General features: G+C 45.2%; 2 protein-coding genes across 3 annotated transcripts; both read right to left on the bottom strand.

Annotated features, from left to right (window-relative positions):
- Nucleotides 1-8363: 8363 nt before the first annotated feature.
- TAP2 (transporter 2, ATP binding cassette subfamily B member) lies at nucleotides 8364-19243 on the bottom strand. Its single transcript, XM_081043548.1, has 12 exons — nucleotides 19077-19243; nucleotides 18151-18651; nucleotides 17949-18063; nucleotides 15822-15952; nucleotides 15344-15549; nucleotides 13020-13217; nucleotides 12719-12847; nucleotides 11428-11616; nucleotides 11070-11243; nucleotides 10741-10900; nucleotides 10313-10449; nucleotides 8364-9945 (listed from the first exon to the last, which is right to left on the bottom strand). Exons 2-12 carry the CDS (start codon nucleotides 18641-18643, stop codon nucleotides 9766-9768), a joined length of 2112 nt encoding a protein of 703 aa, XP_080899674.1. The 5' UTR covers nucleotides 18644-18651; nucleotides 19077-19243; the 3' UTR covers nucleotides 8364-9765.
- A 1579-nt stretch (nucleotides 19244-20822) lies between these two features.
- Nucleotides 20823-24098, bottom strand: PSMB8 (proteasome 20S subunit beta 8). 2 transcript variants are annotated; one of them, XM_081043720.1, is made up of 6 exons: nucleotides 23654-24098; nucleotides 22776-22923; nucleotides 22507-22618; nucleotides 21955-22084; nucleotides 21389-21593; nucleotides 20823-21153 (listed from the first exon to the last, which is right to left on the bottom strand). In XM_081043720.1, exons 1-6 carry the CDS (start codon nucleotides 23798-23800, stop codon nucleotides 21065-21067), a joined length of 831 nt encoding a protein of 276 aa, XP_080899846.1. In that variant the 5' UTR covers nucleotides 23801-24098; the 3' UTR covers nucleotides 20823-21064. The 2 variants fall into 2 exon arrangements, with proteins under 2 accessions (XP_080899846.1, XP_080899845.1); XM_081043719.1 differs by having other exon boundaries at nucleotides 23645-23833.
- Nucleotides 24099-24771: the final 673 nt, after the last annotated feature.

Raw genomic sequence — 24771 nt, 5'->3', positions numbered from 1 at the left:
ATAAAGAGGCAACTGACTGAATGGGAGAAGATTTTTGCAAATAGTTCCTCCGATAAGGGTCTAATATCCAAAATATACAAGGAACTCATGAAACTCAACAACAAAAAAACAAACAACACAATTGAAAAATGGGCAGAGGACCTAAAGAGACATTTCTCTAAAGAGGACTTACAAATGGCAAATAGACATATGAAAAAATGCTCAACACCACTAATCATCAGAGAAATGCAAATAAAAACCACAATGAGATATCACCTCGTGCCCCAGTCAGAATGGCTATCATCAACAAGACAAATAGCAACAAGTGTTGGAGAGGCTGTGGAGAAAAAGGAACCCTCATACACTGTTGGTGGGAATGCAGACTGGTGCAGCCGCTATGGAAGGCAGTGTGAAGGTTCGTCAAAAAATTACAAATAGAATTACCATATGACCCAGCAATCCCTCTCCTGGGTATCTACCCAAAGAATCTGAAATCATTTATACATAAAGACACGTGTGCTCCAATGTTCATTGCAGCTTTGTTTATGGTGGCCAAGACATGGAAACAACCAAAATGTCCTTCGATAGATGAATGGATAAAGAAGTTGTGGTATATATACACAATGGAATACTATTCAGCGTTAAGGAAAGATGATATAGGAACATTTCTGACAACATGGATGGATCTTGAGAATACAATGCTAAGTGAAATAAGTCAGACAGAAAAAGCAGAGAACCCTATGATTTCACTGGTATGTGGTATATAAACCAAAAACAAGACAAACAAATGAGAAACAAGAACTCATAGACACAGACAATAGTTTAGTGGTTACCAGAGGGTAAGGGGGGTGGGGGGAGGGAGATGAGGGTAAGGGGGATCAAATATATGGTGATGGAAGGAGAACTGACTCTGGGTGGTGAACACACAATGGGATTTATTGATGATGTAATACGGAATTGTACACCTGAAATTATGTAATTTCATTAACAATTGTCACCCCAATAAATAAATTAAAAAAAGAAAAAAAAGAAAGAATATGTGTGAGTGGGAGTGAGAGAGAAAGAGGAAGAGAGAGAATCATCACAACCCTTCACAGTAGATGCCATTATGATTCTCCATTATATAAATGAAGTAATGAAAGAATGAACCAAAGTTCACGTAACTAGTAAGTCTATCGTCTGTGCTTTTTCCATTGCACTGTATGGGAACCAAGGAAAGCTTTGTTTCTCAACCTTCAGCATCTCTGTAATGATAAGATGCACAAAGGGGCAAAATAACTGAAGAATTTTATTATGACTGTTTGGTGTTAGGACAGACATGCACCATAGCCTGTCGCACAAAAGGAAATTGGTGTTCGCGTGTATCACAAGCAAGGAAGGGCATAGAGCCTATTGTAGGAACTAAGTAGAGATAGCAAAACCAACCTGTGAAACTCCCTTGTCAATGGTCTCTGATGCAGCTTAAATGAACTGAATCATCTGATTTGTCCAGTTAGAAGCTTTGTTGAGTCGTTTTCTGTGCTTAGTGTCAATGTCTACAATGAGAGGATCTGGGGTCCCCAGGCTTATCACAGACTATACAGTTCTGGGGGGACAGCTAACAAAGGGAGAGGCTGTGGCCTGTTTCCTTCCCCCCATTTTTGTTTTTGTGTTCTACTTATATGAGTTTGAAAAACAAGGTGGGGCATTTTGAGTTTCTCTTCCTGTCTGACTTCAGCCAAGAGCCCTACTTAATATAGATACAGGCTTTTCTGAGATTTTTCATGTAACTTCATATTTTGCATCTCTCTTCCTCTTTCTCTCCCTATTCTCTCGGGGGAGAAGTTGGGCGTGATCTATATGGTTGTTTCTTGAGGTGGGTAGCAATTATGAATATGTCAATTCATATTAAAAATATGTCAATTATCTGACATAAATTCCCCTTCAATTGCTATTTTGATGAATTTAAATTTGAAATACGCTGTACATTTAAATTCACGTTCCTCTTTCCACACCCATCTATCACCAGAAACATAAGCTGGCTTGGAGAAGTTAGAAAAATATTCTGAGCTACTAGACAGAACATTAAAACAGTTTTAGAGAACACTGTGTGTTGAGCTACAGTTTAATTGAAGGGGTTTTACCAGGGTAAGAACACTGCCAGCTCAAAACACTTAATTCTCCCTCAGTGGTGCTTGTAGTCCCAACCTAGAGGAGCTGTCACATGAGGGGAAAGGGAAGAAGAAAAGGATATGAGAAACAACAAAAGCAGTTGGAATTTGGAATGTCTGAAGCAAACTCATGGTCTCACCCAGAGAATCCATTTGCGAACTGAGGGACTAATGGTTCTGGCTTCTAAATTAGCAATCACTCCTTTGATACAATGTCTGGATGGGTGTATCCAGCCAACATTGAGTTTTGTGTATTACATGATACCATTCTCCTATGATGGCTTTGTCTACCACCTCATCTTGGGAAAGTGGATGTTCGTGGTCTTTTGTTCCCCTAATTTGTTCAGTTGAACTCACTGTTCCTAGAAATAATCACTGAAATTATAGTATTATAAACTTCACAAAGGTTTTCTAGAACAAACCCAACTTGGTCCTGATGGTTTCTTAAAAATCTGTGCTAGAATCTGTTTGCAATACATTTTTAGGACTTTTGCATCAATATTAATAAGTAAACTCATCTACAGTTTTTATTTTGTGCATTGGAATAGTTTAACATCAATATTATACTTACTTCATTAAAAGAATGATTTTTATGCTAATGAGACATTTAATTAGAATTGGAATTATCTTTTTTTTTTCTCCTATAAAGACTATTACATTTATATCTGGACCTTGAGCTTTTCTTGGAATAACCCAAGAACTCTACTTCTTCTATGGAAATTATTCTATATAGATATTCTAACTATGTAGGGGTTGGTTTGGTATATTTTTCGAGAGAATTATTGATTTAATCCAAATTTTCAATTTTATTTCTATAAAATTAAACAAAGTAGTCTCTTCTGATTTTTCCTCTGTTCCTGTATTAATTTTATCCTTGTCGTTTCTTATTTTCTTTACTTGCAACTTCTCTATGTTTATGTTGATGATGTTTATCTTACTGAAACAAATTTAAAGATTTCGAATTTATACATTCTACTGGTATTTAGTTTTCTAACTCTTTGATTTCTGCTTTTATCTTTATTATCTGCTCCTGCTTTCATTTCACTTTTCACTTAATTCACTGATTTTACCCTTTCCTTTCACTGATATAAGTAATTAAGGTCATGAATTCTCCTTTGAGCACTGCTTTAGCTATATCCCAAAAGTTTTGACATGTGATTTTTAATTGTCATTTTTCTGGAAGTTTTTCATTTGTCCCTCTTCCCCCCTCTCCCCCCCCCACCCCCGGCCTCCCCCTTTCCCGCCCCAACCGGCCCAAGAGACCATTTCTTTAAGTTTCTATGTGGAACAGCATTTATCTTTTTTTATTTTCTTATTATTATCTAGCTTGTTGCATTATGGTCAGAGAATAGTATCTGTATCACTCCTACTTTTAGGAACTTATTGTGTTTTTTTTGTGCCATAATATGTACTCGATTTTCATTAATGTTTTTTTGGCACTTGAAAAGTCATATTCTCTATTTTCAATGAAAAATGTCAAATATATATCCATCAGATCTAATCTTTATTATATTAATAATATCTTCTGCATTCATACTTATTTTTTGTTTACTTGGTCTAAGTCCTGAGATAGTGAATTAAAGTCACCTATTAGTAGTACATTTCTGAATATTTTCCTTGTATCTAGCTCCTTAATTTCTGCTTTATGAGAGTTGCTTATATGTTACTTAGAACTTATACATCTCAGATATTCATTATTAATTTTACACTTTCCATTATAAAGTGACTTATTGTCTTACTCAATTTTTGTTGTTTGGTTTTTGGTCTGACTTTCAGACCAAATAATAAGATTTATAATTTTTTGTTTAAGATTTTGACCTTTGCTTCCTTTTTGTTTGCATTCTTTTATGATGCCTTTATTCATCATTTTGTTTGTTGAATAAGTGAATGAACCTTTCTGAATCACTTTATTTTAGTCTTTCGTATATGGGAAACAGCAGAGTTTTTCTTTTAATCTAATCTAGAAATATTTTTATTTTATGGATGAGTGAAGCCCACTTACAATTATTAATATAGCAAATAAGCTGTGTAAATTGGAGATTATTTTGTTAAATATGCTTTTTACATGAGTATGTCTTTTTAAAAACCTTTCACTATGTCTTTTTTGTGGTTTTCTGAATTGCAGTTTTTCAGCTGCTTAAGAAGTTGTATATTTAGGGATTGTCTTGATAATTTTATTTTTATATAATACAATTTGTTCCTTCTTGTTTTGGGTAGTTTGTTATTAGTTTTCTACTATGAACATCATAAAACTAGCTTATATCTTCTCCCCTCCTGTCCCACTTTCTTTGTGCTAAATACCTTCTAATACAACTACTTGTCTTATCAGTTTTAAGGGGTATCTTTTGACTCCCAGATATTACAGACAAGGCCATTAGCAAGCTTATTCAATATCCTTACTCATTTTTCCGCTTAATCTGAAATTATTAAGAAATGTGTTTTTATTGATCAATTTCTTCTTGTAATTCTGTCTACATCTTCTTACATATTTTGTGACTTTGTTGCGTGGTGCAGAAGGATTCAGTTTTACTATAATGTTCTGATGACTTCTTGTTATCATTATGCAATGATCATCTTTGTCTGTACAGTTGCCTTTGGTCTTAGACTGCATTTTTAAATATCAATGTAACCACACTAGCTGTTTTCTGTTATTGTTAGCTTTGTGTATTGTATTGCATGTCTTGATTTTAATCTTTTCATGTCTTTAGGGATTTTTTTGGTGACTCATGTGATGAGTATATAACACTTCTATTAAGCCATTCTGAGAACTTCTTTCTTTTAACTCCTAAATTTAAGTTATTTACATATATTGGATTACCAAGTTTTCTGGATTTGTTTCTATTATCACATATTGTTTTCTATTTTATGTTTCTTTTTTCTCCTTTCATGATTTATATTAAATTGATTACATTTTAAAGTAATTTCTAATTTCCCTCTACTGGCTTAGGACTTTTAAGTTCTATTAGTTAAGAGTTACCCCTACATTTTTAACATGACAACTTGGCAACAATTGATTAACAATTGAAGTTAATCAATATCACTACCAAACAAGACAAAGATTTTAGACTATTTTTGTTTATCTGCCTCATTCTCATGTTATTTCTGATTTTTCTGTCTTGTTTTAAAATTTAAGTTATTATTGTTAGTGATTTTTATAGTTATAGTCATTTTACTTTACTCTTTCTAATTTACCAATATTTTAGACAGGCCTGCTGTTGTTGTTGTGTTTCTCATTTTTGTTTCTTGCATCCCAATTTTTCTTTCTGGGTTCTACTTAAGTGGTAATAAAAGAAAAGCAAACGACAACGATATGGTGCCACCCTTTAGCCATAAGATTGGCAAAATCTAAAAAGTTAACAAAACTCTGTGTTGGTGAGAATGTAGGAAAATAGATAAACTCATATATTGCTGGTGGAACTGTACATTAATACATTCGTTACGAAGGCAGTTTTGTGGTATCTATCAATATTAATAATATATATATTACATAATATATATATATACACACACACACTTGGACTCAGCAACTCCCCCTTCAGGATTTTATCCCAGTGAATTTCATGCACATGTGTATTATAATGGCTATGCAAGCATTGATTGTAATAGTGAAACACTTTCAATAACCCAACTACCCTTAGGTAGGAGGAGACAGGCTAAATGAAATATGGTACTTCTATAAAAAGAATACTATATAGTCATATATTTCTACAGTTTAAAAAGTAAAGTTCAGAACAAGGAATTTAGGGAACTGCTATTTGTAAAAATAGAAAGAATATATACACATATATGCTTAAATATACATTAAAGTTCTCTGGAAGGATAAACATAAAGCTCAGAGCATGGAATGCTTATTGAAGAGTATTGGCAAACTATGGGGAAGGATGGGAGTGAGACTTTCCTCTGTATACCTTTTCGTGCCTTTTGAGTTTTAAACCACATTAAAATATTGCCTATACAGATAAATTGTATCTTTAAAAAAGAGAATAGTAGGGGGGTAAGTGCATACAGGAAATACAGGCAACTCTTTCAAGGAGTTTTGTTATAAAGTTAGGCAAAGTCTACCTGTTCTTAGCTGTGTGACCAGGCAAGTTACTAAATGTTTCTAAATCTCCATTTTCTCATTCCTAGAATTGGGAGCAATATCTACCACATACGATTATCTTGAAGATAAGAAGATATACGAGTATATCATGCACTTAGCACAGCAGTACCATGCAGGAAGGACTCAATAAATGATCGTTATCATTATTGAATTATTGTAAGTCCTTAAAACTTTGAGTTGGAAACCCAGTATTTCCTCGAACCACTAGATGGCATCAGACTCAAATAAATGGGTGCCCCTTTCACTCACTGATGAGCCCAATACAAGGAAGATCTTTGTTTTCCTCATTCCCTAGTCCTTTCCCCAAAAGTCTAGCTCCACTCTCGCTCATCTTGGTTCACGACAGCCATGCTGTGGTTACCCCACTTGACTGGGGCACAAAGGACTTGAAATTCAATGCTGGGCAGGGCAGATGGGGTGGAGGTTGTTTGGCTCCAAAGAAATCTGAGCGTTTCCTAAGGCTCCCCCTTTCCACTCATAGCTTCTTTTGAAAAGAGTAAAACACGATTGAGTGGGGAAGATACTGAAGGTAAGTGACAAGAAGAAAAGGAAATCAAATGTGTTGTAGGGTAGCAGGGGTAAATGAAAAGAACTAGAACTTTGGGACAAGTCAGAATTACTAGTATCTATGGTTACCAGACACACCAGGTGTGTAGGGGTTTGTCTGTCTAGAGCAGGGGTGTCCAAACTTTTTTCAAAGTTTTTTACCAAGGGCCATATGCGGTTAAATACACAAACAGCCGGGCCACTCACTCGAGGTGAAGTACGTACTGCCTCACCTGGTTTATTTAAGTAAACTAAATATATTTTTGGAATTTGCTGTGGGCCGATTAAAAATGGGTTGCAGACCGCAGTTGGCCAGCAGGCCGCAGTTTGGACACCCCTGGTCTAGAGGGACTACTTCGACTGTCAGGGATTATTTTTCTGTGTCCCTGACATAAGGCTCACCTGGATGTTTCCCGAGAGAACAAATTCCAGGTCTGCTGCATCTTCCTGTACTGCCTGCCCATCAGAATGCCCGTTTTCCTCCCAGATCTACTGCTGATTGGCTGTCTGATTTCAGGCCAGTTTCCCTTTCTATGAAGTAGGATTGACTGCTCCATTATTTTCATGATGCCTTGCAGGTTTCAAGTATTGAGTCTGAGGGTGTCACTGTACTGAGGCTATCAGTGAATTTTTTTTTAATATTTTATTGGGGAACGGGAACAGGACTTTATTGGGGAATAGTGTGTACTTCCAGGCCTTTTTTACAAGTCAAGTTATTGTCCTTTCAATCTTAGTTGTGGAGGGCGCAGCTCAGCTCCAGGTCCAGTTGCCATTTCTAGTTGCAGGGAGCACAGCCCACCATCCCTTGCAGGAATCAAACCGGCAACCTTGTGGTTGAGAGGATGCACTCCAACCAACTGAGCCATCCGGGAGCTCAGCGGCAGCTCAGCAGCAGCTCAGCTCAAGATGCTGTGTTCAAGCTTAGTTGCAGGGGGCACAGCCCACCATCCCTTGTGGGACTCAAGGAATTGAACCGGCAACCTTGCAGTTGAGAGCCCACTGGCCCATGTGGGAATCGAACCGTCAGCCTTCCGAGTTAGGAGCTTGGAGCTCTAACCGCCTGAGCCACCAGGCCGGCCCATCAGTGAATTTTAACAGATCATCTTCTTCAATGACAGCTGAAGTTTCCATAAGGTTGGGAGATACAGAAATTATTATTCTCCTTTTATGAACAGAGGCAGGGCATTTGGTGGGGAGGGGAAAGAACCAGGCCAACCTTCACTGTGACCAAATGCACATTTCACCCTAGTGATATCTGAGAGATAAAAGGTGTGGGGCAGCTAGCTAGGCAGCAGCAGGACAAGCAAAGGCTTATGTGCATAAGGAACGCCCTGCTCTGGCCCCACCCTGCTCCCAACAGTTGCCAGGCAGAAAAAAAAATCCAAAACAACACAAGTTCTGGCTGGTTCATTGCTAGGGCTGGAAAGTACCTGCTATTTCCCAGAATGTGAAAGCTTCTGTTTCCTAGAATAGGAACCTTCAAAAGTAAGTCCCTCCCGGTAACCAATTAATGTGTACAGCTTTGGATTTCAATGGTTGGTCCATGTAGGGATGATGAAGAATGAAGACAGTGGACGAAAGAGATTTATGCATTTATCCAACAGACATTTATTATTGTCCACTATGAATCGAGCCCTGTACCAGGCAGTATAAAGCTTATTATGATACATGGCCTCCCTCCCCGCCTCCAGGAGTTCATGTCTAGTGGAAGGACAAAGGGGGGGAGGGTTACAGAGTTTAATAAAGGCTGAGAAAGAAGTGCACCCCCAGTGCAATGGTGCACATGGAAAGGGCACTTCCTCTGGACAGAGGAGATAACGGAAGGCGTCCTGGAAGAACTAAACCCTGAGTTAAGTCTGAAGAACTTGGGGTAAATCACGGGAGGGTAGTGCAGAGAAATCACATGCAAAGGCACAAAGGTATTAGGAGGGCAGGACTTTGGTATGTCTGGAGCAACAGGAGAGCACTGGACAAACAGACTGGAAAACCCTGTGTGCGCTGAGAAAGACCTGAGCAGAAAGCAATGCAGAGCACCTGAAGGGTTTTACAGAAGTGACATCGTTCTCTGTGCCTTCTAGAAAGAAAAATCGACTTCATGCACAATGGCTGGAAGAGGTGAACCAACAATAGGGAACCCTCTTTGGAGGTGAGATAGTTAAAACTATGAATAAAAGTTATAACCATGGGACCAGAAAGATAATGGAATCAGAGCTATTCAGAGCAAGAAGGAAGAGCTTTACTTGATCTCATTATGAATTAGAGATAACGAACACAAAATGCAATATAATTTGCTGGTTGGGAGTATAGACTCTGGTGTCAGGCCTGACTCCAGATTCAAACGCTAACTCCATCACTGTAGAAACTTGGGAAAGTTATTTAATCTCTTTGAGACTAAGTTTCCTCATCTCTATAATGGGGATAATAATAACCAACTTCACAGGGTTGAGGATAAGGACTAAAAATGATAATACAAGAAAAACGCTTAGCATAGTTTCTGCCCATACTAAAACTCCATAAACAGTAGCTACTATCAATTTTTTATTAACATTCATTATGGAATTGTGCTCTACCCCTCCATGCCCTAGTTCCCCCCAATATATCCGACACTGGTGGAAATGGGGAGGCTACAGGAAGGCAACCTCAGGAATAGTTATGCCACATTGCCTAATATGTACATTAAGAACAGATAAAACACTGGTTATCTCTGGGAAGTGAAACAAGGGTCAGGTTTATTTTTCTATATGAATGTGTGCTATTCATATAATAAGGAAAAATATTTTAAAATATACTTATTATGCCACCAGACAAAGCTCTGTTCATCAGCACGCCGTCCCCGGCCCTGGCAAAAACACACGTGGTCCAAATGTCCATCATGCTCCCAGCTCCAGGAACAAAACTAGGGTACCAGAGGCACGGCCGCAGGGAGACTCCAAGCGGGCGCTGCTCGGGTCATGACGATGGCCACGGGGGGCGCAGGGTCCCTGGGCCTCAGTCCTGCCCCTGCTGCTGCACTAGGCGGGAGTAGAGGTCGTGCCCCGCCATGAGCTCGGCGTGCTCCTGCAGCTCCCCCTGCCTGAGCACCAGGATCTGGTCAGCACTCTGAATCGTCTGCAGCCTGTGAGCGATCACCAGCACCGTCCGGTCCCCGCGGGACTGCCAGTCCTGCAGCTGAAGGGGGGATCATAAAGCCTCAGGAAGGTAGGAGTGGACAGACACCACACCCCAGTGGGCACCATCTCTTGTGGTTGCGGGTAAAGAAGGCATGAAGCATGAGAAGGTAGGAAAGAGCAGAAGGTAAAGGGCTGCGCCGCCCTTCTCTCAGTGGTATTAGCGGATGGGAGATGCAGCCATGCAGAATCCCCAGTGGGACTGTCCCCACATCCATGTTCTCCTTTCCATTCCCCACCGCTAAGAAGGCAGACACTCCTTCCACTGTGGGCCGTCGTCCCCCCTCTGGCTGATTCTGCACAGGCTGGTCCTTCACACCTGACCTGTCAGGTCCCATGTCCCCTGCCCCTCCCGCCCCAGTACTCACCGCCTGCTCACACTGGACGTCCAGCGCACTGGTGGCTTCATCCAGGATGAGGACCCGTGGGTCCCGCACAAGGGCCCGAGCAATAGCCAGACGTTGTTTCTGTCCCACAGCCAACTGGTTCCCTTTCTCCCCCACATCTGAGGAAACCGAGAAGTAACCTTCCTCAGACACAAGTGACCATGTCGACAGCCCCCTACAAGCAGGGACACAACTGGTGTTTCCACTAGCACCAGGTAGGAGGTCTGAGGGCCCTGCGTAAGGAGGGTGTTGGGGTGGAGACCCGCTGGGGCTGCATGCGGACAGCTCGAGGTGCTGGGGAAGGCGGGGAAGTGGGAGCCGGAAAGGGCAAGGGAACCGCAAACACGGACTTAGAGGGACACAGCCCTGCCCCCACGAATAAGCTCCGCTTCTCTTTTGGCTGAGGGTACCTGTATACAGTCCATGCTCCATTTCTGTTATGAACTCATCCGCTCTGGCAGCCTGGGCAGCAGCCATCACCTTTTCGTCACTGCAGCTCTCCAGCCCATAAGCGATGTTGTCCCTCACAGAACCCGAGAACAGCACAGGCTCCTGCCCAACCAAAACCACCTGTGCGGAGTAATGGGAGCAGAGACCGGGGTGTGATCCCCCAGGGCAGGGCTCCTCTTTGCCTCCCTGCCTGCCTCCCTCAGAATGGACTCGTTTCTTCCCACGTATCTCCCACACTCTGCACATGCTTCTTCCCTCCTATCTCCCATCCTTCTTCCTCCCCACACACCTGTCGGTGCAGGTAGTGGTGTTCATACTGGGAGATGGGCTCCCCATCCAGCAGCAGCTTCCCCCCGGTGGGCTGGTACATATTCTGCAGCAGGGCAGCCACTGTGCTCTTCCCAGACCCATTGGGCCCCACCAGTGCCGTCATCTGACCGGGATGTAGGGTGAACGTCAGCCCCTAGAAAAGCCAGGAAAGAGTAAGGGACCTACCTCTTCTCCCTCAGGACCCCTCCCCTTCTCTTTCTATCAGAGGTAAGATGGGCTTCTCAGAAGCCAGTGATCTACAGGCCATGAGGCCTGGTCACACGTCAGCAGCAGGGAGCGAGGAGTCCAGTTCCCTCCACGTGGCCTCTTTCAGGCACCTTGAGCACAGGCTGGTCAGGGCGATTGGGATATGCAAAGGACACATCCTGGAATTCCACTCGCCCCTGCAGAGTGGGAGGGGCCAGTGTCCCTGGTGGAGGCAGATTTGGCTGTCGGTCCAGGTAGCAAAAAACCTTCTCAGCTGCCCCCACGTTGCTCAGCATATCCCCGTACATGTATACCAGGGTCTGGAAAACAGGAATGGAGGGGGCAGCTAATCAAACGTAGCTCCACCAGAAACCAACTTCCCAGCTTGTCACATATCTCTGCCACAACCCGGCCCAGCCACACTTCTCCCCTCATCCAAAAAGGATTCTCTACCTTTAAATGTGTGATTTGGATGGAATTTAAACAGCACCAATATCCCACTGTTCCGACTGTAAAGGATGGAGACGTCCATACCCTCCCACACAGCGCGACTTCTATCCCAGCCCTTTTCAGTTACTTTTGTGTTACTTGTGCACTGGGCCATCTTGCCTAATCAGACAGGGAACACCTTAAAAGCAGGCACTGTGCCTGCCTCACTTTGGTAACCACCCGAGCGCTCCACATATAAAAGGTGTTTCACAAATGTCTGGGGAAATTATAAAATAAAGCCCGAGATGAAATAACTAATTATTTTTGAAAACTGGTAAATATAGGGAAAGAATTAAATGCATGACTGGGTAACCAAATAGTAGATGAGGGGAAATCTCTTCCAGCTAATGAATAAAGGAATGGTAGTGTCACCATTTCTGCAACTCCTAAGTAAATGGATGTAAGCACTGAGCATCATTGGCTGATGTCACCACAGACATATACGAGAGAGATAAATGTAATATATACACTTATAGTACATGTATCAGACAAGTGGAAATTTGAGCACTGACTGTATTTGATGAATTTTAGGAATTATTGCTAACTTTTCATCTTGGCTTTGTGACACTGGCTTTGTGGTTTAATTTTTAATGTTTATATTTTAGAGACACATAGTGAAATATTTACAGGTGAAACTATATCTTGAGTTTGCTTCAAAATAATATGGATGGGGGCAGAGGGTGGGGTACAGACGAAACAAGACTGGTCATGAATGGATAACTGTTCAAGCAGGTGATGGATACACGTGGGTTCGTTATAGTTTATCTTTCGGCTTTTATGCCTATGTTTTAAATTCTTCAAAACACAATAAACTGGGATTGTCTTGTTTTGTTTTGTTTTCTACTTTTAAGGGGAACCAACAAAGCCGAAGACTCGGAAGCCAGAGAGAAAAACAGAAGGGAAAAAGGAGAGCATGTGTGGCTCCCAGCTCACCTGCACATAGTGGCCCACGTCCTCCTGGAAGAGCAGAAAGGAGAGCAGCCCGCCCCGGGTGAGGTTCCCGGCCAGGATCTGCTGCAGCCCACAGCTCAGCATCAGCACCTGCATCCCCAAGTGCACCATCTGGCAAGGGTGGGGTGGGGTGGTAAGGCGAGGCTGAGCAAGACTCTTCCCACTCTTTCCCCTCCCTATCCCCAGCACACTGAGCAGCAGGGACCCCAGAGCCAGCCGCAGGCTTCCCACGCTTTCCCCTGCCCCTCCCTGGGCCCATCCACCTGCCACTCAGCCTTCTCACCCTCCGTAAGAGCAGGTAGAGAGCCCGTTCCAGATCTCGGCGCCACCACAGCTGTCGGCATCGTTCAAGGGCCTCCTTATAGCGACAGACCTCATGCTCCTCGGCCCCAAAACTGCGCACAGTCTGCAGCCCTCCGACTGCCTCCCGCACCACCTGCCCCGCCTTTGCCACCGCATCCTGGATCTCCAGAAGCACTGCCTGGAAAAGCATGAAGGAGACATCAGGGTGATTCTACAGAAGACAGCAGACCCCATGTCTCGCTCCAACCCCGGATGCTCTTCAATCTACCTAAAAATATCATACTGTTATCTTTCTCTCTTCCTTACATTTATGTCCAGAAGGAATAATGAGAGAGAAGGAGGGAGAGATTTTTATTACTGAGCTCTCAGTGCTGGGCAGTAGAGGAGATACTCTTTTTTTTTAACCTTCTTTTGAGCTAATTCAAACCACCCCCAGTGTCTGAATGAACAAAGAATTGGTGGTTCCCCAAGGAGGCACAGCTAGTTAACAGAAGGTGGAGATGTAACTTAAAACGGATCAAAGACCTAAACCTAAGAGCTAAACCTGTAAAACTCTTAGAAGGAAACACAGGGGGAAAGCTTCATGACACCAGATTTGGTAATGGTTTCTTGGATATGACACCAAAAGCACAGGAAACAAAAAATAAAAATAGATAAATTGGATTTCATCAAAATTAAAAACTTTCGTGCATCAAAAGACTCTATCAGTAGAGTAAAAAGGAAATCCATAGAATGGGAGAGAATATTTACAAATCATATATCTGTTAAAGGGATAAAATCCAGAATATATAAAAAACTCAACAATTTAAAAACAATTCAAAATGAGCAAAGAACTTGAATAGACGTTTCTCCAATAAAATGATGCTCAATATCACTAATCACGAGGAATACAAATCAAAGCATAATGAGATATTACCTCACAATCATTATGATGGCTATTTTTTTAAAAAAGGTGATACACACACACACAATTATTCAGCCATTAAAAAGGAAATCTTGCCTTTTGAGACAACGTGGATGGACTTTTGAGGGCATTATGCTAAGTGAGGTAAGTCGGACAAAGATAAAAACTGTATGAGCTCATTTACATGTAGAATATAAAAAAATAAAACACCAAATTCATAGAAAAAGAGATCTTAGGAGAGATAGGGAATAGAGAGATAGAGATAGGAGGGTAGGGACGCTGGATGAAGGTGGTCAAAAGGTACAAACTTCCAGTTACAAGATAAATAACTATTAGGAATGTAATTTTTAAAAACAGAAGATAACAAGTGTTGAAGAAGGACGTGGAGAAACTGAAACTCTGTGCATTGCTAGTAAAAATGCAAAATGGTGCAGCTGCTGTGGAGAACGGTATGGTGGCTCTTCAAAAAAATCAAAAATCAAGTTACCATACAATCCAGCAATCCTACTTCTGGGAATGTACCCAAAAGAACTGAAAGCAGAGACTCAGACAGATATTTGCACACCCCTGCTCATGTAGCGTTATGCACAGGAGCTAAAAGGTGGGGGCAACCCAAGTGTCCATCACTACATGAATGGATAAATAAAATGTGCTCTGTGCATCGATGGAATATTATTCCGCCGTAAAAAGGAGGAAAATTCTAACACATGCTACCACATGGATGAACTTTGGAGACATCATGCTAAGTGAAATAAGCCAGTCACAAAAGACAAATACTGTGTGAACCCATTCATAGACTATCTAAAGTAATCAAGGCCATAGAGACAGAAAGCAGAATGGTGGTTGCCAGGGGCTGACAGTAGGAATAGGGAATTATTGTTTAATGGGTTCCGAGTTTCAGTTTGGGAAGATGAAAAGTTCTGTAGATGGATGGTGGTGAAGGTTGCACAACAATGTCAAAGTATTTAATGCCACTGAAATGATTCATTTAAAAATTGTTAAAATGGTAAATTTTATGTTATGTACATTTTAATACAATTTTTTTACAACAGAGAGAGATGGTGGAGCTAACACTCAGACTCAGGTCTTCCTGACTGCACGTTCCACTTCCGTTACACTCCTGCTGATTATCAAGGGGGAAACTCTCTATCTAAAACCCTCTAATATGGCATTTTTAATCTTTTGTGGGAAAGGTACAGACTCTTTTGAGAATCTGATGAAAATTATCCTCTCCTCAGAAAAAGGTGCCCTCCCTCCCTCCTTCCAACACACACACACACACACACACACACACACACACACACACACACGACACCCAGGGGTCGTGGGCATGTCAGAACTGCCATCCTAAGGACTGAGGAGAGAAGACCTCCAGAAGGGCCCCCTACGGCCATACATACCCGATGGCGGACATTGTACACCTTTTCAGCCGCCATCATGAGAGGCACCTCGAGCAGAGACAGGAAGGTGAGTCGAGGCGACAGGCTGAGCATGAAGCTGTACAGTCCCACCACTTTCACTAGGCTTCTCAAGAGCACATTGGCATTAAGAGGAAGCCAGGAACTCATCAGTTTGGTATCCGAGTTTAGCCTTGAATTCAGCTCCCCTGGGGAGGTCCGAGCAGGTGAGGAGACCATGTGTAATGAGAACCCCCAGAGATTCCCTTCTGACCGCCCCTCTGGCACAGCCCCTCCTCTGAACAGCCTCCCTCACCTTTGGGGACACCAGTGGAGGCTGCCTCGCCACCCCGGCCCAGAAGAGAGGGAAGCAGCTCAGGCCCTGGCCCCATGGGTGCAGGCGACGGGAGAGGCTGAGTGGTGGAGGGTAACTGAGCGACAAGGGGCCAGGGGAACCCCAAACCTGGACTCCAGGCCCCACCTGTCTTAGTCTCCTGGAAGAAACCGAGGTCCTGGCGCAGGAGGGAGGAGAAAAGCTGCTCCCGGATCCGCAGATTGATTCTGGACATGATGAAGGTAAAGGAGCCTCCTCGGAGGCCGGCAGACAGCGAGCTGCAGGGTCGAGAACGGACAGGAGGATGAAGGGAGAGACAGAGAAGGAGGGAATAAGTGAGGAAAGCGAGGAGAAAGCACAGCATGAAAAGAAATACAAAGATGGGGCAAGAATAACATGAGAGGCAGGACAGAAACAAACAAGAGGGGAGAAAGGCGAGAGGGGCAGGAATAAACAGAGGAAGACAAAAAGAGGACATGGTGAGCTAGACATGAGAACAAAATCCTAACACGCACAAACTCACCAGTATTTATGGAGTTCACTCCGTACTAGACACAAGGGAAGAATACGGTAGAAATGAAGATACTGGGAACCTGGCCTCCGTCGGGGCTTCCCTCTGTCCCCCTCAAAGTCCTTCCTAGTCCCAGATACTTCACTGTGGGAACCGCAGCAATGAACTCCCTGCCGCCCAGTTTCTGGAGCCCAGAGTCAGGCCGTTCCCCATCTCTATCGCCCCTGGAGTTGGAGAACTCCTCTTAAACCAACCAGATTTTTACAATAAAATGTGAAGGAAACATGTGAAAGCATGGAAGCAGGTATTTTACAAAATATGGGTTTCTAATACAAATCCAGTTACCATGTTTAGAAAGCTGTTGGGACATAGTCAGACATAAAACGACGAACGTTTGGACTTCGGTGATCATAGTGAGAAAGGGGAGAAAGGAGCCACAGGAGACACATTTTGAAAGTAAAAATGACAGGGCCAGTTGTGAACATGAGAAAGGCATCACAATGCTGCTGCTTGGGGCCCAGGATTCTGATGGTTTCCTGCCGAGGAACAGGAAGAGGGAGCCACCAGGTGGGCGTGTGATGTGCTTGCAGCTCTGGGGATGTGGAGTGAGATGAGAGTGGGTTATCCAGGGGAAATGGCAAGGAGCCAACTGGATTACGAGACTGGAGCTGGGCATGGAGATATGGATCTTGGAGTCTCCTGCAGAGACGACCTGAGTTAGCTCAATCGGAAAAACGTTCTTAAAAATCAATGAACTGAGTCGCGAGAAAAGTCCGTATTTCAGGGTCCAGAAAAGGAAAATTCTCCAGAGGAGGGAGAGTGGACTGGGAAGTAAAAAGGGAGTTCATAAAAGCTAACTGAAAAAAGAAATCAGTAATAAGATATTATTGAAATGCCAAGTGCTACAGAGAAGCAAAGAGAACTGAGGACTTAACTTTTTTTTAAAATCTTGATCAATGAGAAATTCACTTTTGAGTAATTGGTTTCAATAAAGAGTAGCAAGTATGCAATGAAGGCATGAAAAAAAATTGGTTTCAGAGGCATTCTAATGAAACATGACCACACAAAGGAGTGGCCTTAGGCTGGTACTCGGGCAAGGCCACAAGGGACTTGCATGACCTTGGGAGTGAGCAACTCCTTAAACAGTGCACCCTAGGTGCCTCACTCACCTCATCCTAGTCCCTGCCCCATCATATAGTTACTTACTAGTTAGTTAGTCAGTTAGTCAGTAGACAGCAGACTCCCGGGTATGTCTAACAAGGGAGGGAAAAGCAAATGATGTAGAAAAGATTAAAGATGCTGGAAAGAAAGGTGATAAGCATCGGAATAAGATCTTCAGCAAGTGACAAGATGAGTGAGGGCAGAAGGGCCCGGAGGGAGAAAAGTTACCCTGACAGGAGGGTAACTTTGGAAACAAAGTTAGGGTGGGAGGTAGAAGACAGAAAAGAGAAATGGAACTTCACGGAGATAAAAATGTTGAGAGGCATCTGAGAGACACTGCATTTGACACATGAACTCCTTTTGTACGACACACACCATACTTGTACTATAATAATATAATATACACTTTGAAAATGGGCAAATATGGTGAATGAAGGAATGCATGAATGGATGCATGAAATAGAATGGTTAAATAAATAAATACATGCACATTTTAGTTTAACTACTTTGTACTTCGTGCACAAAAGGATCTGAAAACAGGAAAGTGAGGGCCCCTGTATATATTTGGGGCTAACAAATGGACCCAATCACCCATCGCCTACCTCCCAAAGGAGAAAAGACACATAAAAAAGATGGCGCTGGCAAAAGCTTCAGGGTCAAAATCACCTCCCAGGATGTCAATCACGCGACCAGAATAGTAAGGGATTAATGTCTCACCTGAAAGAGCATAAAGGACAAGAGATGAATGTGCTGGTGCCAAGGGCCTTCTCCCACCTCCACTTCCCAGTACCTCTCCTGACTCACCCCACACGGCAATCACAAGAAAGAAGAAGGCGGCGGCCAGGAAAGGCAGGTCTGGCCTGGAGAGCTTCAGCAACCGCCACATCAAGGCCTTATTGTTCTCCTGGCCCTGCTCCCTGTCCTGGGCTCCCGGAGGGCTCAGCACAGCCCACACTGCCCCGCTTAGCCCTGCAGCCCCATAGCCCAGCAGCAGCCAGCTCCAAGGGGCTGAAGCCACTCTGACTGGGGGAGCACTCCAGGCCCCTGGGACCAGGGCCCTCAGGGACAGGAACAGGGGGGTCAGCAGGCAGAGCAGGGGCAGCAGTGTTCCCACAAATCCCAGCAGCCCTCCCAGCTTTAGCAGCCACCACAGTCCTCCGAGTCGCAGCGTCCCCTCCAGCCATAGGCCTGGAAGCCCTCGGGGAAGCAACGTCCCCAGAGTCCCCTGAAGCAGCCAGAGTAAAGCCCAGTCCGCCAGCAGCAGGGAGGCCCAGGGTCTCAGGTCAGGGAGCCGCATGATGGGATCTACGGGATTAAGGTGAGAAATTAGTGAAGTGGAGTCCCAATCCTTGACCCTGTACCCCCCACCCCCACTCCGCCCGACCCGTCCATGGGCTTCTCATTTTCTCCGATCCTATCCTGAAACATCCCCTGGGTGCCCCGTGCCCCACGACAGAAGGCACTCTGCCTGTCAGAGGAAACCGGGAAGCCTGGCCTTCAGGTGCCTTCATCCTTAAAAAAATATATATATAAAAAAAAAAAATCCCGTGGCCCCCTCCCCCACTCCGCCCCCGCCTGCTGCAGGCGGAGTTCCAAAGAGCTGGGCAGTCGCTGCCCTTACACCCTCCGGGTTCCCGGGGGACGGGAAGCTGGACCGCGGCGGGGCGGGGGAAGGGTGGCTTCGGATGCACCCCGGGTAGCGCTCCAGGTTTCCATCCGCACCAACTCACCGGCGGCGGTTCGGGACTGCAGTCCCGAGGTCTTTTCGTGAAGTGCTGCGGACTGAGCTCTGAAATCCACTCCCGGGCCTCAACTTCGTGTCCCTCTTGGTCCGCGGCGACGCCTTCCCAGCGAGGGCGTGCCGGCGCCCGCCGCTTTCGCTTTCACTTCCCGGCCCAAGGCCCCGTTTCCCCGCAGGGCGGCCAGCGGGCGGCGCGCGACACCTGCAGAACACGCACCCGGTCCCCAACTCCTGCCCGCGCTTGCCAGGCCCCCAGCGAGTCTCTCAACCGTATCAACAGTTACTCTGTAAAAGGAAACTACGGCAATTTACAAAAAAGAAAAAAAAAAAAGTAAGTAAAATAAAGCTATTTCAAGGATTGGGATACTTTGTAATTGGGAAACCGCTGGATTTTCTTACCTCAGACTCTTGTACCTCAAGCTCTGAGCCTGTTTTGAGAACGGCTCTCTCCGCCCAACCCAACGTCCAGCTTTAGGGTTTTGGGGTAAAAAAAGCCAAGTTCTGAGCGAGAAATACGCAGGACCTCTCCTAAATAGAAGGCTCCAGCCACTCTCACCAGGGCCTAAGTAGGTTTCCACTTACAGATTTTGAGCTAAAAAGGCCCTGACCCTTTATCTTCATCTGTCTTTCTCAACACAGCACCTTGACTAGAGCACGTGTTCAGATGCCTACAAATTTGTGTTCCAAATTATGTGGGAGCACCTAATATGAGGGAATGGCCTTGGTTTCTTGGTCTAGTTTAACACCGATTAGGACAGTGACCAGGCTTCCACAGGTCCTGCCTGACCCAGAGCCTATCTATGGAGCATGCAGATTTGTTGATTCCAGAAATAACTCTTCAGGGTGAAGCGACCTCCCACACTCAAAATATCCACAAAGGAGTGATCATTGGGATCTGAATGACTCTTTTGAAATGTTATTGGTATGACTACCAATGAGTCACTTCAAATTGAAAATTATGGGGGTTGGGGAAGAAATTTTAAGTATGGGGATTACTAAATTTTCTCCAACCCTGTCCATTCTGGGATTTTCAGGATCTCTCCCTAATGAAGAAAGCATCATGCGCAGCTACTTTCTACTTTCAAGTTTTTCCTTTAAACTCTTTCTCCTTTAAGAGGTAATGTGGTCCACACTCTGTGCAGTTCCAGCATGAGTCTGAAAATCTCATATGTCTGTCTCATTTTTCCAACCGGGTTACTTTTTCCTCATATTCCCCACTTGCGGGCATCTTCCTTATCACTTCCTCTTCGATTGTGGTCCTGTCATCTTGCAATTGAGCGTGACACATCATGAAACTGAACCCCTAATGGCCATCTTTACATTTGATATCCAATATCTCTAAAGCACTATTTGAGGTAAATGGCTCCATGTTTAGAATAACCACATATTCAAGGTAGAAACTTTTTCATCCAACTCTGCAATTTGAAAATACTTGTTCTGGGTGCCCTACTCCCAGACACCCAAACCATTAATAATGGACCACACACAGAAGTCTCCAGGTGGTGTCCCTATAGAAAGGACCCTCACCTAAATTAAATTGCAAATAAGTGACCACAGACGATCAACCTTCCTGGGGTCCTGGAGCGATGAGTGTGGAAGGAATACCCAAGATAAATATTTGGTGAAGCTCCATTTCTTAGGTAGGGGTTTCAGTCTCTCTTAGGAAAAATTTGTATTTCCTGTCCCCTCCCCCACCCCAACAACCACAGTCCCAAGCCTACAACACAGAGGCTTTCATAACCATTTTCCTTTATTGTGCTTAGTGGGGAATCCAGAAGATTGAGGTGGGGGGAATGCTCATTGAAACAGAGAACACACAAAAGCATGAACTCTGCCCCAACCCCCCTGGCCGCCAGCTCTCTATCTCTGGGCTCAGCTTAGCCCCTTTCCCTTGCGGTGTAAGCTGGCCCAGGTCCCTGAGTTGGCCAGGCTTTCCCAGAGGAGGCCTGCCCAGCTGCCATTCACCGCAGTTACTGGTTACTGACTGGCCTCCCGGTACTGGTGCAGCAGGTCACTGACGTCTGTGCTTTCCACTTTCACCCAACCATCTTCCTTCATGTGGTACACTGTGGGCAAATGAGAAAGAACATGGAGTCACCTTTCACTTCAGCAAGTTCCTGTTAATGATGTTATGTTGAAGGCCACGACAACACTCACGCTCAAAGCCCTTATTACTGGGACTTCAATGCCCCTCTTCTGACTCTGAACACCTCCTCCCTGCCACTCTGCATACCCCAGTCTTCCACTCTCAAAAGCCGCTTCCCAGCCCAAGTCTTGGTGGTGGGAGCACTAGTCTCTTACTGTTGACGACGCCTCCAGAATAGCTGTCTCGATGGGTGGCATGAACAATAGCCCTGCGGCCCAGATCATAGGCCTCTTCAAGGCTAAGATTGTGCCTGTAGCCACTGTCCATGACCCCGTAGGCATAGCTGTTCCCACTACCGGTGGAGAACATAGTTCCTGAGAGCCGAGTCCCATTTTCATCCACATAGTAGAGTCCAGGACCCTAAGGAATGCGAGAAGGGTCCAGGTTGGAAATGGAGAGGAAGTTGTTGGTCACACACAGGTTCAGTGTGCCACAAAAAGTGGACAAAAGAATAACACTTACCACAGGAATATTTGAGCTAGGACAGCACTTCAGTAACAATTATAGAACTTGGGGGTGGGTGGGAAACAAAGTTGAAATCAACTATTTTATCAAAAGGGACAAGTTTATGAAACAATGGTCCACATCTGGACTCAGAAATAGGCCGGGGGTGTGTTGGCACAGTTCTTTAACAGACCACTCGTGGGGAAGGGCTGGAGTGTACGATGGGGAAACTGATCTCTCATCCACAGAGGGACTATGGGGAGTGGAGAGCACCCACCTTCTTGTCCCAGCCGCAGATCATGCTGCCCATGGACAGGCCCATGCCCCGGTACTGGCACATCATGTTGGAAAGCAGTTTGGAGGCTGCTGACACTGAGATCCGCTCCCCATTCCGCAGGTAGTACAGCCTGGGTGAGGACAGGTCATAGGGGAGAGAACTTAGAGGTGGCAGAAGGCCAGCTCTCTGAGCTGCCATTTGATGGGCAGGAAGTGACTGGAGGGAGAAGCATTTGAAGGGAATGGATTTGTAGGATCTAAGGATCCGGGAGAGATTTGAAATTTAAAGTATCAAAACCACAGAAAGAAATCCTAGTCAATGATAATATCCCACCAGGATTGATGGTGTTGGTGCTAAACAATCGACAAATTATCAGGCTTTTTGACAGGCGCACAGGCTGAAATTTGGGAGAAGGTTTTTACCACCAAAAGGCTGTTTTGTGAAATACTGCATTAGCACCAAGATGCTACAGTCACACAGGAAGAAAGGGTGAGGAACCAGGATCCAGGACTGATCACGAGGCTCCGAAGGGAGAGGAGAGGCCTCGCCTACCTGCACTCCTTGGCCAGCAGACGCTCCCAATACTGACAATCTGCTGCACAGCCAGACATGGTGCCAAGCAGGTAAGGGTTAATCTCAATTACCTTGTTCACCCTTAAGGTGGCTGGAAGAAGATGGAGTTTTGAGAGAGGAGAAATGACCCCACAGCTCTCCCTGTGTGTCCTAAGTCAATATCTGCTTCCGTTTGGGGGCCGATTTTGGGCTCCTGCTGAGACACGAGCCCCGCTCCCCAGTCTGCCTGCTGGAACACACACACTTACCAATGTAACTCCCTGCGGAGGCTCGAGAATCCACTGCCACGATCACTCCATGTTGAAACTTGAAGGCAAGCGTGGTAGTGCCATGGGCCATCTCAATCTGAACGTTCTTTCCTCCATTCCCACCCAGGGACTGGAAGAATTCAGTAGGCTAGTCAAAGAGATAAGGCAGGGAAAGGGGCAATGAAAACTTCTGAAGTAGGAGGCTCCAGGAAAGGGTTTTAGAGAGTGTGAGAGTGAGGAGATCCCCAGAAATTCTCCAGTCATCAATAAATGGAACAGTTAAAATCCCGTCTCTACAAGGAAATGGCTTGGGAGAAGGAAGAGAAGAGGCACACGACTCCAACTTTTCCATTTTCCAGCGCAACAGAAAAGAAAATAAATGTTACCATAACTAAAAATTTTAAGAGTGATTTTAATGTTTTTTCTATCAATAGGTCATTTAACCCTCACAAAACACATTTATTATTGGCATCCCTATTTTACAGAAGAGGCCCCAAATCTAGTCTAAGTGGCTTGATCCAAGATACCCAGTGAGTGGCTGAGGCGAGGCTAACCGCCGGTTAGAGGTTTTCCAAGACACTGCACAGCCCGGTATCATATGATAGCCCCGTGGAAAGGTCTTCCTGATTTGTGTGTGATGGAGAACAAGCAGAAAAGCGCTCTTGTGTTCCTAGGGGCGCCCCCAGCTCACCTCTAACTCTGCTTTTCCTAACCCTCAGACGGTCAGCCCCGACTCCCTGGCTGGTCCCTGGACGTGGCTCTCCTGGCCTGAAGGATGCCCCCCTCCGCTCGTCCCCGCCTCTGGGCAGTCTCCAGGCAGACCCTCCATTCTCTGCCCCTTCCTCCCCGCCTCCCTGGGGTTCTCTTACAGCCCAGACCTGCATTCCCCGGGGGAGGGCGAGTTCCGGAGATCGCACAGAGAAACTGTAGTGTCCAGGGTCCGAGCGATGCCGGCTCTCCGCGACGGGGCAAGCCCAGCCCGCCGGCTGCCCTCGCTGAGCTCCGCACACCTCCAGCAGCGCCATGATTGCCTAGACCCGGAGATCTGCCCGCTCTCTGAGAAGGAAGCGAAAGCGAAAGCCCGCAGCCTCGAGGGGAGGGAACCAGAATTTTTTCCACATCCCCCTGCCCTTCCCGAGAAGAAGCCCGTGGGTGTCTGGGGACCGGGCAGATCATACTGGGAACAGGCTTCTCTGCTCCGCCTCCATGAAACAATCGGTCCAAGACTTTCAAAAGAAAGGAAGAAAAAGAGGGGGCGGCTTCGAAAGCCCCCTTGACCATGAGATTACAGTGAGGGGCACCGACAGTCGGGGCATCCTCTGTAACAGTTACCGGGTGGGTGGGAGGGTTATCACCTAAAGGCGTAGCCTCAGCCAGAACGCTGGACGGCAGCAAGAGGCTGGGAGCAGTTTCACGTCAGGATGGAGAAGGGGTGTTCATATGAGCATCATTTTACAAAAGTAGAGGAGGTATAGGAGTACGTGCGGCCACTGAGTCTCGAGGACAAGTTTTGGGGCAACGGACATCCGAATATACCCTCAGCTTGTGGGGAAAGGGGACACCAAGCAGAGCGCACAGTCTCTGAATCTTTCCACGTGGTCCTTCATAGGGCCTCACCCAGTTCAACGGTCTTCCTACCCTGTAGCCACCCACAAGAACTGCTTTTTCTGTCCGCACCTGCTCGCGTAATTCTTGCCTGACGGAGTAAAACTGAGTTTAACTCTTCTAAACCCCGCCTCTTTTTGCAACCTGCGTTGGCCTAATCTACCCAGCAACTGTAACGTCACATACCGTGGCATTCCCTGATTGGAAGAGACTTACTAGACAACCCCGCCCACTAAGCTGAGATTTCCCAGGCAGGTGCCACTTCTGGGGACCCCTACAGGATACGACCTGGGCGGCGAGGTGATGAAGCGTGAGCTCTTCCGCTAGCGCACTTGCGCTTCCTGTAGCCGCTGTCGCCCTCCATCTTCCACCTCAGAAAGGCCACGGCTCT

This window comes from Rhinolophus hipposideros (genome assembly GCF_964194185.1).
Source record: "Rhinolophus hipposideros genome assembly, chromosome: 3".
NCBI lineage: Eukaryota > Metazoa > Chordata > Mammalia > Chiroptera > Rhinolophidae > Rhinolophus > Rhinolophus hipposideros.
The sequence above is the reverse complement of the archived record's forward strand: the minus strand, read 5'-3'. Positions and strand labels throughout refer to the sequence as shown.

Bases quoted from the DNA above. Each gene is read 5' to 3' on its own strand.
- PSMB8 (XM_081043719.1), bottom strand. From the start codon at position 23,800: ATGGCGCTGCTGGAGGTGTGCGGAGCTCAGCGAGGGCAGCCGGCGGGC. The intron at 22,924-23,644 runs GTAAGAGAACCC...CTCTTTGACTAG, and splicing joins GGGGAATGCAGGTCTGGGCT to CCTACTGAATTCTTCCAGTC. The intron at 22,085-22,506 runs GTAGGCGAGGCC...GTCCTCACCCAG, and splicing joins CTGCTGGCCAAGGAGTGCAG to GCTGTACTACCTGCGGAATG.
- TAP2 (XM_081043548.1), bottom strand. From the start codon at position 18,643: ATGCGGCTCCCTGACCTGAGACCCTGGGCCTCCCTGCTGCTGGCGGAC. The intron at 15,953-17,948 runs GTAGGCGATGGG...TCGACCCTGCAG, and splicing joins TGTCTTTTCTCCTTTGGGAG to CTCGCTGTCTGCCGGCCTCC. The intron at 12,848-13,019 runs GTGAGAAGGCTG...CACCCTTGCCAG, and splicing joins TCTACCTGCTCTTACGGAGG to ATGGTGCACTTGGGGATGCA.